This window comes from Salmo trutta, chromosome 4, assembly GCF_901001165.1.
Source record: "Salmo trutta chromosome 4, fSalTru1.1, whole genome shotgun sequence".
Lineage (NCBI taxonomy): Eukaryota > Metazoa > Chordata > Actinopteri > Salmoniformes > Salmonidae > Salmo > Salmo trutta.
In genome coordinates, this window is record NC_042960.1 from 9,014,646 (window position 1) to 9,033,595 (window position 18,950).

At 45.8% G+C, this 18,950-nt stretch overlaps 1 protein-coding gene and 1 pseudogene across 1 annotated transcript; one reads left to right on the plus strand and one right to left on the minus strand.

Moving 5' to 3' along the window:
* Positions 1-1,027: 1,027 nt before the first annotated feature.
* LOC115191808 (glutamyl-tRNA(Gln) amidotransferase subunit B, mitochondrial-like) lies at positions 1,028-16,767 on the minus strand. Its single transcript, XM_029749741.1, has 13 exons — positions 16,599-16,767; positions 15,165-15,318; positions 14,876-14,989; positions 11,347-11,545; positions 10,765-10,887; positions 9,356-9,469; positions 6,406-6,490; positions 5,341-5,385; positions 4,381-4,573; positions 3,888-4,021; positions 2,843-2,921; positions 1,924-2,058; positions 1,028-1,407 (listed from the first exon to the last, which is right to left on the minus strand). The coding sequence occupies exons 1-13, from the start codon at positions 16,751-16,753 to the stop codon at positions 1,282-1,284; spliced, it is 1,656 nt and encodes a 551-aa protein (XP_029605601.1). The 5' UTR covers positions 16,754-16,767; the 3' UTR covers positions 1,028-1,281.
* A 146-nt stretch (positions 16,768-16,913) lies between these two features.
* LOC115191809 (dCTP pyrophosphatase 1 pseudogene) lies at positions 16,914-18,047 on the plus strand (annotated as a pseudogene).
* The last annotated feature ends 903 nt before the right edge of the window (positions 18,048-18,950 follow it).

Genomic DNA, 18,950 nt, shown 5'->3' on the forward strand with positions numbered 1-18,950 from the left:
CATGGGAGGATCTTGTCAATGATCTCAAGGCAGCTGGGACCATAGTCACCAAGAAAACAATTGGTAACACTACGCTGTGAAGGACTGAAATCCTGCAGCGCCCGCAAGGTCCCCCTGCTCAAGAAAGCACATATACATGCCCGTCTGAAGTTTGCCAATGAACATCTGAATGATTCAGAGGACAACTGGGTGAAAGTGTTGTGGTCAGATGAGACCATAATGAAGCTCTTTGGCATCAACTCAACTCGCTGTGTTTGGAGGAGGAGGAGGAATGCTGCCTATGACCCCAAGAACACCATCCCCACCGTCAAACATGGAGGTGGAAACATTATGCTTTGGGGGTGTTTTTCTGCTAAGGGGACAGGACAACTTCACCGCATCAAAGGGACGATGGACGGGGCCATGTACCGTCAAATCTTGGGTGAGAACCTCCTCTCAGCCAGGGCATTGAAAATGGGTCGTGGATGGGTATTCCAGCATGACAATGACCCAAAACACACGGCCACCGCAACAAAGGAGTGGCTCAAGAAGAAGCACATTAAGGTCCTGGAGTGGCCTAGCCAGTCTCCAGACCTTAATCCCATAGATAATCTGTGGAGGGAGCTGAAGGTTCGAGTTGCCAAACGTCAGCCTCGAAACCTTAATGAATTGGAGAAGATCTGCAAAGAGGAGTGGGACAAAATCCCTCCTGAGATGTGTGCAAACCTGGTGGCCAACTACAAGAAACGTCTGACCTCTGTGATCGCCAACAAGGGTTTTGCCACTAAGTACTAAGTCATGTTTTGCAGAGGGGTCAAATACTTATTTCCCTCATTAAAATGCAAATAATTTTCTAACATTTTTGACATGTGTTTTTCTGGATTTTTTTGTTTTCTGTCTCTCACTGTTCAAATAAACCTACCATTAACATTATAGACTGGTAATTTCTTTGTCAGTGGGCAAATGTACAAAATCAGCAGGAAATCAAATACTTTTTTCCCTCACTGTAAGTGTGTGTTTGGGAGGGGATAAGTGTGCACACTCCAAAGAGAATTAGAATATATTTATGTACACAAATAAAGTTACAATACAACTGCAACAACTTAAAGGTGGTTACGGTGCCAGAAGACAACATGACAGACAGTTGATTTAGCAACAATAATCCTCTTGACCAGAGGACATGATAACTATGATGAAGCCATAAAGTTGTCACGCTTGCTGCCTCTTGGACCAGTTTGATATTCCACCAGGCATATGAAGGTTGAGGCAGTCAAGGTGGCCACAGACAGTGTTAGTTAGTCCTCAGGAGGTCTTCTGCTCCAGGACGGCCCGTACCAGGACTGGGTCAGCCCTGCCTTTAGTCTCCTTCTGGACCAGACCCATGAGCTTGTTCAGAACCTTCTTGTTCCCACTGCGGATGGCTTGGACCTGTAGGGGGAACAGTAACAGCAGACGACACAACAGTAGTAGGCCTGATTACCAACAATGACGAGACAGCCTACAGGGAGGAGGTGAGGGCCCTGGAGGAGTGGTACCAGAAAAATAACCTCTCTCTCTCCTAATGGCAACAAAATGAAGGAGCTGATCGTGGACATCTGGAGACACGAACTTAGTGGAGAAGGTGAAAAGCTTCAAATTCCTCGGCGTACACATCACTGACAATCTGAAATGGTCCACCCACACAGACAGTTTGGTGAAGAAGGTGCAACAGCACCTCTTCAACCTCAGGAGGCTAAAGAAATTTGGCTTGGCCCCTAAGACCCTCACAAACTTTTACAGATGCACAATTGAGAGCATCCTGTCGGGCTGAATCACCGCCTGGTACGGCAACTGCACCGCCCATAACCGCAGGGCTCTTCAGAGGGTGGTGTGGTCTGCCCAACACATCACCAGGGGAAAACTACCTGCCCTCATTGTGGCAGCTCTTGCCCAGGGAGGCCTCACCTGGTCTGGGTGTGAGTCCACCACCTTCTGGCAAATCCTGTGGATCTCTGTACTGTCGTTGACCATCCCCAGGTCCTGCTCCTTGACGATCTGCTGGGCCGTTTTACCTGGGGTCTTCCACAGCTCCTGGAACACCTGTATGGAGCAACGAAACACTCAGGTTAAACCCCAATTGAAAATGATATAATATACGCTGAGGGTACAAAACAATAAGGACACCTTCCTAATATTGAGTTGCACCCCCCTTTGCCCTCAGAACAGCTACAATTCATCAGGGCATGGACACTACAAGGTGTTGAAAGCGTTCCACAGGGGTGCTGGCCCATGTTGACTCCAATGCTTCCCACAGGTGTCAAGTTGGCTGGATGTCCTTTGGGTGGTGGACCATTCTTGATACACATGGGAAACGGTTGAGTGTGAAAAACCCAGCAGCTTTGCACTTCTTGACACACTCAAACCAGTGCGCTTGTCACCTACTACCACACCCCGTTCAAAGGCACTTAAATCTATTGTCTTGCCCATTCACCCTCTGAAGGCTTAAAAATCTTTCTTTAACCCGTCTCCTCCCCTTCATCTACACTGATTGAAGTGGATTTAACAAGTACATTTTACATTTTAGTCATTTAGCAGACGCTCTTATCCAGAGCGACTTACAGTAGTGAATGCATAAATTTTTTCTCCGTACTGGTCGCCCGTGGGAATCGAACCCACAACCCTGGCGTTGCAAACACCATGCTCTACCAACTGAGCCACACGGGACCACAAGTGACCTCAGTAAGGGATCAAAGCTTTCACCTGGATTCACCTGGTCAGTCTGTGTCATGGAAAGTGTTAATAATATTTTGTACACTCAGTGTAGTCACACATATGGACTTTGCATTAAATGTTTTGGATATTATGCCATTTTGTTATCTCTCACCTGCTTGGCGATAGAAGAAGAGATTTGTCCATTCTCCTGGAGATTCAGTATCTGGGCGAGAGCTTGAGGAGAGATCGGACTGAGAGAGGGAGCAAGAGAGAGAGAGAGAGACAGATATGAGAGAGAGAGAGATATGAGAGAGAGACAGATATGAGAGAGAGACAGATATGAGAGAGAGACAGATATGAGAGAGAGAGACAGATATGAGAGAGAGCGAGAGAGAAGAGAAGGAAGAGAGAGAAGGCACAGGAGATGTCATTAGACCCAGTCTATCCTCTCCTGTGTGACAGTGTGATGGTGTCTATCTACCCCAGAGTCACTGTGCTTATAATGAGAGGCTATTTGGCCCCGTCTCTCTCTGTGACAGCCCATTGCCACCTACAGGGCACATGATCATCAGTGCTGTCACGAATCCCCGAGTCAGACACACACTGAGCCAGAGACGCATACACACTGACTGAGTTATGAACGGAAATATGAATAAACAAACACGTGAATCCACTGACTTTTTTCAAAATGACACTCATCCACTAGTTCTCAGACAAAGACATAAATCATACTTCACTCTGTTTGATCACAGTCTTAGAAGAGTCTGGAGTGTAGGATAAAAACAGTAATATAGAAAAACAACTCAAAACACTCAGCTTATTACCCAGATATATTCTCTATTCACATTCGCGGCCTGCCATAGCAATAATGGAAGGTATCAACACGAAGACAGATAGGAAACATCGCAGGGGAAAAGCACATAAATTATGCTTCCAGTATGGAAATGATTTCAGGCCTCCGTCTAGCCAAGACGTTGGATCCTGAGATAGGATCTTCAACATGGGGTTTGAAGGCAACACAAGACTGAAAGACGGAGGAGGAGGAAGGGGAGGAGAGACACATGATAGGAGTTCGGGAGGGGGGGAGGGAGAAGAGGGCGAAACAAGATGAAGGATGTAGAGGAAGAATGATAGGGATGAGGTGGAGAGGAGAAAGAGAATGACTGAGGCTAGAGTAGGACACAGAGGAAGAGGATGAGGAAGACTGAGTGTCTCACCTCTGGCTGAGACTCAGGTTCTGTTGATGGAGGAGGCCCTGCAGCTCGTTCATCACCCAGCCAATCACCTTTCTCGGCCCAGCCTTGGTCTCCCTGACGACGGTCTCAAAGTAGTCCATCAGCCCGTCCTCATTCTACAACAGGAGACCCAATGAAACACACTCAATAATACTGTATATACAACAATCTACTGCGCCTTGCTGGACAGAGGCAGAAGTGCAGACAGGGTAACTGGCTGTGCAAGAATAGGTTACTTTGGGTAGTTATTAAATTGAGAGACAGTGAGGGAGAGGGTACAATGGAGAGATAAAGAAAGAGGGGGAGAGAGGGGGAGCAGAAACGAGTGCCAGAAAGTGGGAGGGAGAGAGACAGACAGGAAGACAGAAGATGAAAGCCAGAGAGATGGAGTGAGAAACCTACCTACCATCTCCTATAATTAACTTGCTCAGTTGGACGTTAACAGACACACCTGCATACTGTAGTAGTCACTCACCACCAGGGTGAAGCTGTGTTCGGGGAGGATGCCGTAGGTCTCCACCAGCCTCTGCCTCCTGACGCTGGGCAGCTCCGGCAGCCTCTCCCTCACCTCCTCCAGAACCACCACCTGGCTGGGGGCAACACCAGGGGGGGCTGTAGAGCACGCCTCGTACACCATCAGAGGAGGCAGGTTGGGCTCCGGCATGAACCTGGAGGGGGAGGGGAGTAAGAAAGATGGGGAGAGAAGAAAAGAGAGAGCGAGGGGAGAGAGAATAGGTGGGAGAGAGAAGAGAGGTGAGAGAGGAGAGAGCGAGGGGAGAGAGAAAATGTGGGAGAGAGAAGAGAGGTGAGAGAGGAGAGAGCGAGGGGAGAGAGAAAATGTGGGAGAGAGAAGAGAGAGGAGAGGTGGGAGAGAGAAGAAAGGTGAGAGAGAGAGGAGAGAGCGAGGGGAGAGAGAAGAGAGAGGAGAGGTGGGAGTGCATGTGTGACAGAGAGAGCACCCAGAGCGAGCACGGTTAAAGACAACAGAGGAGAGAGGGAGCGAGAGGCAGGAGTGAGATAAGATAGAGGTGGAGCTGTTATCAGCAGCAGAGAACGATAAGAGCAGAGTGCTGGCTGTATCTCTGCAGGCCTCCTAGACGACACAGTGTCACATGGTCAGACAAAGGGCTGTCTCCTCTACACAGAAAACACACACACACACACACACACACACATACACTTGTGTGACTGCGTCGCACGCTTACTCTCCGTCACAACTCTTGCTAACCGATGCGTTAGGGCCGCGAGGTGGCGCATGTTTATCGGGATGTCCATCTACTGGGCCCCTAGCCACGATGACCTCTCTCCTCTCCTTCCTGTCTCGCTCCCCCTCTTCTCTCCACGCAGGCCCTACAGCAGTGATCGTATAATACCACACACCATGCTGGAGGCTGTGCTGCTAGAACATTCTGAAGTGAATATGAGATGTACTCACCTGTAGTCCTGAAGGCCCTCCTTGTCTCTCATTGGAATGGTGTGACTGAAAAACAGAGGGACACATGTTATGGCTTTGAGGTACTGTATAACGATAGTGTTTCGCTGGTTATAACAGTTACTACGGCAGATTGTTCATGTTGAAGAGGCTGTAACTATGGGCGAGGGCCACAGGTGTGAGGTGAGGGGCCCCCAGTCATTCTGTGTATTTCTGGACCATGACAGAGCTGTGGGCCTTTGCTGTCAAACACACTCTATCAGGGCCAGGGCACACACTCTATCAGGGCCAGGGCACACACACACACACACACACACACACACACACACACACACACACACACACACACACACACACACACACACACACACACACACACACACACACACACACACACACACACACACACACAGTGTTATAGGCAAGTTGACGTTTATTGTCATGAGTCTTGTCCTGGAGGCAGAACTGAGCGATTTCCCCTTAGATAGGCCAGCTGCAAAGTCAAAATTGGCTTTTTGTTCTTCATTTAAGGTTAGTGTTAGGCATCAGGATATTAGCAGTGTGGTTAAGGTTAGGTTTAAAATCAGATGTTATGACTTTGTGGCTGTGCCAGCTATTGACCACACTGCAGAGCTGCCTCCAGAACAAGAAAAACGCTAACTTGCGTATTAAAGGCAGGCCCCAGCTGTGTGAAGAGCAGCTCATTTCATGGGCTTTACAACCCTCGCTAGCACACTGGTCCACAACACCAGACACTGACTGACTCCAAGTGGCCTCATTCATCCTCCTTAGTTACTAAAACCTTTTCAAATCAACCCCAGAAGAGAGAATGTCTTGAGATCAAATATCACGCTGGATATGGGAATACAGTGTTGAATTATGGGGGGGTGAATATCTGACCCAAATAACTATTAAAACCCTGAAGAGATGCATCCTGTGTATATTGTACCTTATCCTGTGAAACATCATATTCTTAGTCAATAGACATTTTTGACATGTTATCAGAAACACTGTAACGTAACTTGTCGGCTCGACTTGGTTCGAGGGTTGGTTCTATAAGCCTCTTACCCAGTCTTGCCATCAAACGACCGTGTCTCGTTCTGCACCGTGCCGCCGCTCTCCAGGACAAACATCTGTCTCTGGATCTCATAGTCTGTTGATGAACACACACACACACACACACACACACACGGCCTGATCAGAAGCAAGCATCCAGCCCACTGGCACGGTATTAGATCCTCCCAACATCTGCCATGACACATGGCCATGCCTGAAGTCTCCTAACTGCTGCTACATTAGTTCTCTGTGACAAACGACTATCTGGAGATTTGACTTTTAAAAACTCTTTATCACTTCTCTGCACTAAGCTAAAATGGAAGTCTACTCTTGGGATAAATAATGCAAGCGGCCAAGTCACTTCATATCACACCAACTGTTAATGGCCCGCTGCTCCCGGTGAAGAATTCCAATGGCCCCTATGACTCTCCACTGTCTCCAGTAAGTTGGAGAGGAAAGAAAAAAGTTTGATGGGAAACTCTGTAGAAGTGGAATTAGTGTTGATGGGAAATCTATTGTTCTGTCAAAAGCCAATTTAGCCTAAGTTAGGCATAGAGACTGTGTGCTCAGTTGTTCACTGAAACGAATGGTCAATAAAGTTGTATTCTATATCTTCCTGAGTTTGTGTGGGTAGGAAAGGCCTCGTGCTTTCTCGTCAATGTTAACTATCCCTCGACACTAAACGTCTCTTCAGAAGACTTTCCATCTTCAGTTCCTGTCAACAGAAAGCCTGTTTCTCTGCTTCCTGTGGGCAGAGAGAGTGACGACTACCTTTAGAGATAAAACACCTCAGAAAGAACAAATCATGGAAAGACGTATGAAGTTGAGACAAGGGGAGGTTTTGGCAGTTACACCGAGTTGTCTGAGAGAACATTCACACAGGCGAAGACAGATAAGGCCGGTTGTGTGTGAGCCTCATTTCTGTGTGTGTGTGTGTGTGTGTTTATGCCTCATGGTGTCTCTAATCTTTGACTCCCAGTTTGACTTGCAGTGCACGCATAATTACACAGCCCTCCATCAGACGACTGTTTCAGAAAGATGACAGCCCATGAAAAGGATTCCATGCTGTTCGCTCTTTTTCTCTCTTTCTGTGTGTGTGTGTGTGTGTGTGTGTGTCTATATTTCCCTGAGTGCTCATCCAACTAGCTCATTCCAGACCCACTGGGTTCTGACCGCTTCACTTCAGTACCTCCACTAACTCCCACCAATGACAATGAGGATATATCCTTCACACACTATCGTGCCAACCTGAACCAAACTGTTCTGGCTCAGATATTGTCTATTCACATTGTCCTTTTCGGCACGGTTCCAGCAACTATGGTGAAGGCTTTAACCAGGCCAGCTCAATACAGCTTGGTTTGGCTCGGCTCAGTTTGGCCGGAGATACTCTATAACATAGTCTATATAATGACGAGATGGTCTTGTCCCTGCCCTGACAATGGGAGTCGTTGTCACAAAGGCGGAAAGGCAGGCGGGAGGAGGCAAGATGGGAACATTCTAGCCAAAGAGGGCAGATACACTTGTGAACAATAGACAACTCCAATATAATTTTTTTTCCTCAAAGTTGCTGAGATGCCACGTGCGTCCACTTATATATATATATATAAATGAAAGTATGTGGACACCCCTTCAAATTAGTGGACACCAGTTGCTGACAGGTGTATAAAATTGAGCAAACAGCCATGCAATCTCCATAGACAAGCATTAGCAGTAGAATTGCCTTAAGAGCTCAGTGACTTTCAACGTGGCACCGTCATAGGATGCCATCTTTCCAACAAGTCAGTTCGTCAAATTTCAGCCCTACGAGAGTTGCCCCGGTCAACTGTAAGTGCTGTTATTGTGAAGTGGAAATGTCTAGGAGCAACAACGGCTCAGCCGCAGTGGTAGACCAAACAAGCTCACAGAATGGGACCGGCGAGTGCTGTAGCGCGTAGAAATCATCTGTCATCGGTTGCAACACTCACTACCGAGTTCCAAACTGCCTCCAGAAGCAACATCAGCACAATAACTGTTCATCAGGAGCTTCATGAAATGGGTTTCCATGACCGTGCTCATGAGCAATGCCAAGCATCGGCTAGAGTGGTATAAAGCTCGCTGCCATTGGACTCTGGAAAAGTGGAAACATTCTCTGGACAGACAAATCTGGGTTTGGCGGATGCCAGGAGAACGCAACCTACCCCATTGCATAGTGCCAACTGTAATGTTGTTGGAAGAGGAAAAATGGTCTGGGGCTGTTTTTCATGGTTCGGGCTAGGCCCCTTGGTTCCAGTGAAAGGAAATCTTAACGCTTGTAGACGATTCTGTGCTTCCACTTTTGTGGCAACAGTTTGGGGAAGGCCCTTTCCTGCTTCAGCACGAAAATGCCCCCATGCACAAAGCGAGGTCCATACAGAAATGGTTTGTCGAGATCGGTGTGGAAGAACTTGAATGGCCTGCACAGAGCCCTGACCTCAACCTCATCGAACACCTTTGGTATGAATTGGAACACCGACTGTGAGCCAGGCCTAATCGTCCAACATCAGCGCCGACCTCACTAATGCTTGTAGCTGAATGGAAGCAAGTCCCCGCAGCAATGTTCCAACAGCTAGTGGAAAGCCTTCCCAGAAGGGTGGAGGCTGTTATAGCAGCAAAAGGGGGGACCAACTCCATATTAATGCCCATGATTTTGGAATGAGATGTTCGACGAACAGGTGTCCACATGCTTTTGGTCATGTAATGTATATCAGTACATTCGTAACAACCTAAACATTATGCAACTTCTATTAGGTCAAATAAGCACTTAGAAAATTAGCTATCACATTTTTTTTCTTACCAGATCAGACCCCCTCTCATAGACCTCCATACAAAAACAATCCCCAGTTGGTGTACTTATCGCCGTATTCTCGCATTGACGCGAGTGGAGCTTCTCGCTTCGCCTCTCTGGTTTGGCTCAGTATTGTGAAAAGCCCTCTGCAGCACTCACCTATGGCCCTGGCCAGGTTGCGGGCACTGTTGATGTTCTTGACCTCAGTCCTGATGCCCCAAGGATCCCCAGGTCTGTGGACGGACACGTTGGCATCCACTCTCAGCTGGCCCTCTATAGGAAGAGAGAAAGTATGAGATAGCTGGCCCTCTATAGGAAGAGAGAAGGTATGAGACAGCTGGCCCTCTATAGGAAGAGAGAAGGTATGAGACAGCTGGCCCTCTATAGGAAGAGAGAAGGTATGAGACAGCTGGCCCTCTATAGGAAGAGAGAAGGTATGAGACAGCTGGCCCTCTATAGGAAGAGAGAAAGTATGAGACAGCTGGCCCTCTATAGGAAGAGAGAAAGTATGAGACAGCTGGCCCTCTATGGGAAGAGAGAAGGTATGAGACAGCTGGTCCTCTGTGGCAAGAGAGAAGGTATGAGACAGCTGGTCCTCTGTGGGAAGAGAGAAAGTATGAGACAGCTGGTCCTCTGTGGGAAGAGAGAAGGTATGAGACAGCTGGCCCTCTATGGGAAGAGAGAAGGTATGAGACAGCTGGTCCTCTGTGGGAAGAGAGAAGGTATGAGACAGCTGGTCCTCTGTGGCAAGAGAGAAGGTATGAAACAGCTAGCCCTCTATAGGAAGAGAGAAAGTATGAGACCGTTGGCCCTCTATAGGAAGAGAGAAAGTATGAGACAGCTGGCCCTCTATAGGAAGAGAGAAGGTATGAGACAGCTGGCCCTCTATGGGAAGAGAGAAGGTATGAGACAGCTGGTCCTCTGTGGGAAGAGAGAAGGTATGAGACAGCTGGTCCTCTGTGGCAAGAGAGAAGGTATGAAACAGCTAGCCCTCTATAGCAAGAGAGAAGGTATGAAACAGCTGGCCCTCTATAGCAAATGGATGTTTACTTTTTGCCAAAAACAAGAAAAGGAAACCGTTAGTTTTATTAGTACATTGTAAATAATTGTAAATAAAATATTATATTAATATATGTCCAATGCAGGCCTCCCCACCAGCCATGTTTCCCTGGTGTGTTAGTGAGTGTGTGTGTGTCCAATGCAGGCCTCCCCACCAGCCATGTTTCCCTGGTGTGTTAGTGAGTGTGTGTGTGTCCAATGCAGGCCTCCTCACCAGCCATGTTCCCCTGGTGTGTTAGTGAGTGTGTGTGTGTCCAATGCAGGCCTCCCCACCAGCCATGTTTCCCTGGTGTGTTAGTGAGTGTGTGTGTCCAATGCAGGCCTCCCCACCAGCCATGTTCCCCTGGTGTGTTAGTGAGTGTGTGTGTGTCCAATGCAGGCCTCCCCACCAGCCATGTTTCCCTGGTGTGTTAGTGAGTGTGTGTGTGTCCAATGCAGGCCTCCCCACCAGCCATGTTCCCCTGGTGTGTTAGTGAGTGTGTGTGTGTGTCCAATGCAGGCCTCCCCACCAGCCATGTTTCCCTGGCAGGTCCCTAGAGCCTGCAGTATGAGCTGCATCTCTCTGACGGCTGCTGCTGCCTCCTCTCCACAGCTCATGTCTGGCTCCATCACCAGCTCCATCAGACCCACACCTGGAGGGAGAGAGAGATGTTACATACACTCCTCATTTGCCTACATAGAACAGGGACTGGCTAGCCAAATCCTATCTAGATCTGTATATACTAGTTGGAGCTCTATGGTAGACTCCTCTTGGAGTCTATGAGTGTTTGAACTCTATGGTACCTGCTCTGTTGAGGTATACCAATGGGAAGCTAAACTCCATCTACCTGCTCTGCTGAGCTACACCGATGGGAAGCTAAACTCCATCTACCTGCTCTGTTGAGGTACACCGATGGGAAGCTAAACTCCATCTACCTGCTCTGTTGAGCTACACCGATGGGAAGCTAAACTCCATCTACCTGCTCTGTTGAGCTACACCGATGGGAAGCTAAACTCCATCTACCTGCTCTGTTGAGGTACACCGATGGGAAGCTAAACTCCATCTACCTGCTCTGCTGAGCTACACCGATGGGAAGCTAAACTCCATCTACCTGCTCTGTTGAGGTCTATAAGGGTCTGGCTCCTGTAGTCATCATGGAGGCTCTTGCCACTGTCCTGCTCCAGCTGGATTTGTTTGATCATGACACTCTTGGTGACCACCGTGTTCCTGTTACGGCCCCCCAAGTGACTGTAGGTCAGGGTGCCGTCCACAGCGATGGGCAGCCTCTGTTGGGTGATCTGGTAGCCCGCCTGGATGGAGGAAACACATGAAACTACAAAAGGTAAATTCTGTGTGCTTGCTTCAGCTGTCTAAATGTGTCTCATTTATCAGGTATGTAATAGCCTAGTCTCATATGCTGTATAAACTTGACATTTGGCATGACAACGATTATAGGTGTTACCTATAGAGGACTCCTCGCAAACAGATCTGGGACCAGGCTTAGGTATTTAATTACAGCCACTATATAATACAATTATATATATTTATATTATAGACACTATAGGAAAACATGGGGTTAATACCGAAATAAACTTGGCCTGCATAATCAACGATTTACCATTACAATTAACTTGGAAATAACCTTAAGTATTTCAAGGGGTCAAGAGTGTTATGAACAAAATAGCAATCCATGCATTAAACATGAGCTAAGATTCATCCATTAGTTAGTTACTTTGGGGGGGGGGATAATAGGCCCCTAAAACTCCAACTCATTATTATGCGGTTGGAATATTATTGTTGTTTCGTTGAGAGGGGTTCAAAGTCACAAAAGCGAACTGAATGAATATTTTATCTGTTCTCTTATTCTGAAGAGCCACTGTGCTGGCTGCCGCTATTCCACAAGTGAGTACGGTAGCACTATGTCCCGTTGCCACGGCAACCGTCGCTAGAAAAGACTAAACATTCATCATACTTATTGGCATGCCGACGGAAGAAAAAGGGAAGGAATAAATATAAGCAAAAGAAAAAGGAGAAAAAAAGTGAATTTACCATAACCATCTGTGTGTTGTTGTGTACCTGATCAACAAATCAATCATTGGCAACAACACAAGCATAATGGACCACGTGAGACATTCCATTTTATCTCAGCGGTGTACTATAAATACAGGATTATAGCATTAAAACATGCTGATTTCTCCCGTTCTAGAATAATCAATTCACTCATAGAGCTCTGTCAGTGTCAATGCAAATGTAATTCATTAGTGCAAGTGCCTCCTAGTTAGCATAGTGTATGCATTGCTGTTCACACACAGGCTACATTAGTTAGCTTAGCACCCACCAAAATGGTGGATCATTTGCAATTCCTGCATAATCACTGAAGGGGTGTTGGTGCTTTGTATAATGAAGGGCAGCTGAAGTTGGATGCAGACCAGTGGTGGTAAAAAACTGCTACTGGAAGCCTCTGGGTCCTTCAAGCTCTTCTCGTCACACCCCAGCCCCAAAGCCTAATGAGCAGTCTGGTATTAAAGCACTCAGTTGGTTCAGGAAAGTAAATCCAAACCTGAGAGCCCTCTCTCCAACTAGACTGCTATTTGTCGTTTTCAGATTCAGTTCACTGAATCTAAGCTTCCTTCAACGGATTCATGATTCGATGCACCAAAATATTCCCCTCTACAACCCTGGATTCAACTAGGCCTAGCTACTGTACATCCACGTCCCACGAAACAGATCCATTTGAGTCATTAAATAGTCGTCAGGGATAAACGTCTGCACAGAAAACACTCCAGGAAAGTCTAATTATGCATATCCGCTAGTAGCTTAGTGTGAAGCTGCTGGTGCATGTTATTAAGAAGAGGCTAGCTGTTATAACACCTGCCTGCCACTTCAATTCATTCCTGCTGCTGGTCAGGCAAGCGCATCATAAATCATGTAATGAGCAGCAGTGCGTTCGTTGTGTGAAATTAAATCATGGAACACATCAATAATGCACAACTCCATACATGTGTTCTTAATAAATGCATGTTTTTTATTTTTTTTAAATGTCCTCGTTCTCTCTACTTCAATAGGCTGCTAGTAAAATAATTTAATAGAGAATGTGCTGCTTAATGCTTCGGTCATCATGGCTATTGTTTTCTCTCTCTACATATCATGAAGAGAGCATGAACATCACTCCCAACTGAATTTAACGCATTAGCAGGATTCATTATGCAATATAGGCCTTTTACTCTCCATCCCTATTCCCTGTCTATTTCCCGGGCCTGGTAAAACACAAGTGTTGTCTACAGGGTAAGCAAAAACATATTTATAAGCATTGGTACTACTTGTGGGCATGGTGAACATTTAAATCTTAACTGGCACTATCGTTTCAACAGCGCATGTTTTAACATAACCCAGAGAGAGAGAGGTGATGCAACACTCAGTAAGCGGACCGAAAAATCTACAACGGGGAAACAAGATGAGGTGGGATTTGGGAATAATCCTTCGGCTTCCTGCTGGGATTTCACCCCTGGGATACATGTCGGAGCTTTTGAAATCAATAATCTACCTCTGCTGTGAGGAAGGATTATGCAGCTGTAACCTCACGATAACATTACTACCAATGAATCTGACTGCTGGGTTCGAAGACAACTCAATCTAACAATCCAGGCTTGGCAGGCCTTGTGTTGATCATATGCTTTCATTCAAAAGAACTGGAATGACTTAGGCCATCATGTCATCTAGTCCATTTCTTAATTGACAGGATATTGACGTACCATAACATTAAGACAACTGCACTGACAACCCGACGATCAACAATCCATTCCCTGACCCCACAACATAACCCTCACAAGCTACTCTATTGGTCATTAGAAATGACCTTGACCTGAAGCTTTTGAAACTCTTCACTCATCTAATACAGGAAAGGTATGGATTGCACTGTAACAGACAAATCTTCTAGCCGTCTTGTCATTTTCTTGAGAGTGGAAAGTCACATGGTATAATACCGCTAAGGCACTTAAATTATTCAAATTCATCCTTTTCTCAGGTCCACAATTTCTCATCATCAGCTCGTCAAGAGTAATGTCAGGGGTCATTTCTTTCTACACAGGTCACATTAAGCTAGGGCTGCCCATCTTTCCAAAGTGAAATGAAACGTTTTGGGAGGCTTTGTTGGGCAATTGCTATTGAATCTCTTCGACTCTTCCAATGACATGTCTTGATGTCAAGGTCATAAAATGTCAGTCATAACGGCACTAAAATTACCCAGGAGCGCCTGGCAGCAAGGTGAGGGTGAATATCACTTGGCCGCGACTTGACTTCTAACAGCTAACAGGAGGAACAGAAGCTGTCATTTGGCTAGATATCGGTGGCAATATACTTTTCTGACGGTTTAGCCAGACTCGTCACTATTAAATGATAGCCTAGCTCAGGGACAGGGAGGAAGTAAAATGGGAAAGTTACTTTGGGGAGAGATGGCTGCTTTGACCAATGAGAGCTACTTATTAATGGGGGACTAAGTTGTCTCCTCTGTGATTTAGGCCGGGTTACTGTATTCAATAACTTTGTAAAAACTGCTGATGTAGCCTAAAAAGGGCTTTAGAAATAAATGTGATTGACGATTGCTTGTGATTGGAGGATAGATGGGGTCCGGGTTGACTTACAGGAAGGTCAGCGTAGAAGTAGTGCTTCCTGTCAAATAGAGACTTCCTGTTGATGGTACAGTTAAGAGCCAAACCTGTCATCACTGCAGCCTCCACACATCGTCTGTTCAGCACCTGAAGAGGAAGAGGAAAGGAACTTGGTCAAATGACTATGTACATCGGCATATTGTAGGCTAGGTTACATAGACCAGATTATGTTATGATGGACAACTGTATTATTACGCAACGAATAGACAAACAACCTTTATTGACATGAGGCATGTTTATCATCAGATGCACGATAACTTACAGGTAGAGTTCCAGGTAAAGAGGCATCAAAGAAGGACACCAGGGAGTTAGGTGGAGCCTGGAACCCGACCTGGGAGCCAGAAAACAGCTTGGTGTTGGAGTGGATCTGAGCATGGATCTCCAGACCCACCACACTGACCAGGTCCTGGGGAGCACTAGAAGCACACAATCACAGTCAGAGAAATGAACACTTACAAATGGGAGGCCACCATATCAACTCCACGATTTCATTTTCTGAACTGACTAATAGACTGGACTTATGAATAGCTAACTGCCAGGGTTGTCTGTTATAGGAGTTTACAGTGCAGCATTTTAGACAGTTCTGTTGGTGGATTTACTGCCGCGTTCATAACAGGGACCTCGGAAATCTCCAACTTCAGTGCGTTCAAAACAACTGGGAACTGGGGAAAAACGAGCTCCGATTTGAAAAATAAAATAAAATATCGATATGAACAGTCATCCAACTCTGAACTATTTCACTGGTCACCCCCAAAGCCAATTCCTCGTTCGGCCGCCTGTCCTTCCAGTTCTCTGCTGCCAATGACTGGAACGAACTGCCAAAATCACTGATGCTTGAGACTCATATCTCCCTCACTAGCTTTAAGCACCAGCTGTCAGAGCAGCTCACAGTTCACTGCAACTGTACATAGCTCATCTGTAAATAGCTTATCCAACTACCTCATCCCCATACTGTTATTTATTTTGCTCCTTTGCACCCCAGTATCTCTACTTGCACACTCATCTTCTGCACATCACTCCTGTGTAATTGCTAAATTGTAATTATTTCGTCACTATGGCCTATTTATTGCCTTACCTCCCTTGTCCTACCTCATTTGCACACATTATATATAGACTCTTTCTATTGTATTATTGACTGTATGTTTGTTTATTCCATGTGTAACTGTGTGTTGTTGTTTGTGTCACACTGCTTTGCTTTATCTTGGCCAGGTCGCAGTTGTAAATGAGAACTTGTTCTCAACTGGCCTACCTGGTTAAATAAAGGTGAAATAAAAAAACTCGGGCCTCTTTCTAGAGCTCCGACTTTCAGACCTAAATATAAATGACGTCATGAGTTCCCAGTTGTTTTGAATGCGGCATATCAGCAAAACTTTAGTGACATCATCATACCTAATCAAAGTCATTCAGAATCCCTGTCAAGACAACCTGTGAGGATGCTCTGAAGGCAGAGAGGGGTAAGAAGGACAATATTTACATATTTATAAAGGAAGCTATCATGCAGACGACTAGCTATAAATAAACTGCATGGAGGTTTTTAACTAACAGCAATGTTTGCAAAGTCTAAATACGGAAGGAATGTGGTTATGAATGATGTGCGACTGCCATCCTCGCTAACTAGCACAGGCGCGCACACGATACACAAACAGTGCACATCAGTGCGAGCTAGCTAACGTTAGCATTCACTCCGTGGACCTACCTTTTCCGTTTTGTTTGGGCTTGACTCTGGCATCGGGAGACAGACATACATATTCTCCTTATCACACACCAACTGTGCCTTTGGTAAGTAATCGTTGGATAAAATATTGCAATTTGTTTATTGATATTACATAGCAGTGCAGAGGAGCCTGCCATGTTTAGCCTTTTTATTTAGGGTATTATGGTAGTTGTAGTCATAGTAAACTTACTTTCACACAAAATCCGAGGGCAAGTGCCTTTAGGAAAACTCAACACCCCACAATGCAACACATGTAATGCAACCCATATTTCGAATTTCCGGCGATTTATGTGACATTTTCCGGGTACAAGAGCAGCGTTTTTGTGGCGGGAGTTTTCCCCAATATTGTTGTCAAGGTTGGTTGTTTACAGCGAAGTAAGTGTTGATCCGTGCAATAGTTTGGTGTAAAATTGGCAATGGCAATGAACGGCGATGGAGTGCATGGACTGGACAGAGAGACGGTGGCCCCATTTGAAGCTAAACACACCAATGGCACTCCTAGCAAGTCAAAAATAGCTTGTGAAAACGGCGAGGCAGACATCCACGCTGGCAAGCAAAATGGAACCAAGAGAAGAACCCCAACTGATACGTTCTCTTTCACTGCTGAACCTACCATCGAAGACATACGACGGATGCAAGCGGAATTTACTGACGAGCGAGACTGGAACCAGTTCCACCAACCCCGCAACCTCCTGCTAGCTATGGTCGGAGAAGTGGGCGAGGTATCGGAGCTGTTCCAGTGGCGTGGCGAGGTGACCGAAGGACTTCCCGGCTGGACCGACTCCGAGCGCGAGCACCTGGCACATGAACTCAGCGACGTCCTCATCTACCTAGTTGAGCTGGCCGAGAAATGTCATATCGATTTACCCCAAGCAGTGCTGTGCAAAATGGCCCTAAATAGGCTGAAGTACCCTGCCAGCAAGGTGCATGGCTCGTCTAAGAAGTACACTGAATACAAGGACTGAGCGATTGCATGCTGTCATGCCCAATTGGCGTAATGAATACACCCCTGCATTTACAAAGTAGACAAGAACTGAAAAATACTGTTCAACTTCAGTTAATGACAATGGAGAATGTTTATACCTTTTATTTGGGGCACTACTGTATCTCAATAGTTGGTCAAACTGCCCTTAACTGCTTTTAGTTTTATAAAGTGAGTTTTGAATCAGTGTTTTTCTTTAACTATATGGGTATTCATCTTTTGACTTCCCTCTGGTTTGTCATTTTAACTGTTCCCCAAAGTCAAATCTATATGCCCTTGTAAGAAGTCAATTTTATTTTTTCATAGTATGAGTAACTACATTTAAATCTCATAAATCCATATTGTTTTCAATGATCGATGGAAGCTATGTTATTTTGTTGCTTTAAATTCAATGCATGTGTGCAGCTGATAGAATCTTCCGCCCAAAAGTAAAAGTGCCTTCAACTATACTTGCTGTCCTGCAGATGCAATGTAATTTATGTATATTGACTCTGCAATGCATTTCAATCAGATTTAATCACTATTGCCTTATTTACTTCCCTGGGAAATTAGCTACAATGGGAGATGGGGAAATGAACACACGCACACAACGCTACTATGGGAGATGAGGGAAATTAGTGAGTTACTCTTGTAACTGTTTATTTTGATAAGCAGTCTGTTAAACCGTAGTGTTTCATGGCCCCAGGCCTATGGCTAGCGATCCAATATGTAGGCTAGCCAATGTATATTTGGACACATCCGATGGTTTAATGAGCTCCAAGTATACTGAAAAATATAAATGCAACAATTTCAAAGATGTTACTGAGTTGCAATTCATATAAGGATATTAGTTGATTGAAAAAAATTCCTTAAGCCCTAATCTATGGATTTCACATGAGTACAGATATGCATCTATTGGTCACAGATACTTTTTTTTTTTTTAAAGGGTAGGGGCGTGGAGTCAGTATCTGGCGTCACAACCATGCAGCGCAACATGCAGCGCAACATCTTCACAGAGTTGATTAGGCTGTTGATTGTGGCCTGTGGAATGTTGTCCCACTCTTCAATGGCTTTGTGAAGTTGCTGGATACTGGCGTACATGTCTATCCAGAGCATCCAAAACATGCTCAGTGGGTGAGTATGCAGGCCTTGGAAGAACTGGGACATTTTCAGCTTCCAGGAATTGTGTACAGATCCTTACGACATGGGGCTGTGCATTATCATGATGAAACATGAGGTGATGGCGGCGGATGAATGGCAGGACAATGGGCCTCAGGATCTTGTCACGGTATCTCTGTGCATTCACATTTCCATAGATAAAATGCAATTGTGTTCATTGTAGCTTATGCCTGCACATTCCATAACCACACCTC

What these genes read in the sequence shown, in the direction of transcription:
- LOC115191808 (XM_029749741.1), bottom strand. Translation starts at nt 16,753, where the DNA reads ATGGCAGGCTCCTCTGCACTGCTATGTAATATCAATAAACAAATTGCA. An exon ending in TATAGACCTCAACAGAGCAG is followed by an intron (nt 10,888 to 11,346) that starts GTAGATGGAGTT and finishes CTCTCCCTCCAG; the next exon opens with GTGTGGGTCTGATGGAGCTG. An exon ending in GAGGGCCTTCAGGACTACAG is followed by an intron (nt 4,574 to 5,340) that starts GTGAGTACATCT and finishes CTCCCCCTCCAG; the next exon opens with GTTCATGCCGGAGCCCAACC.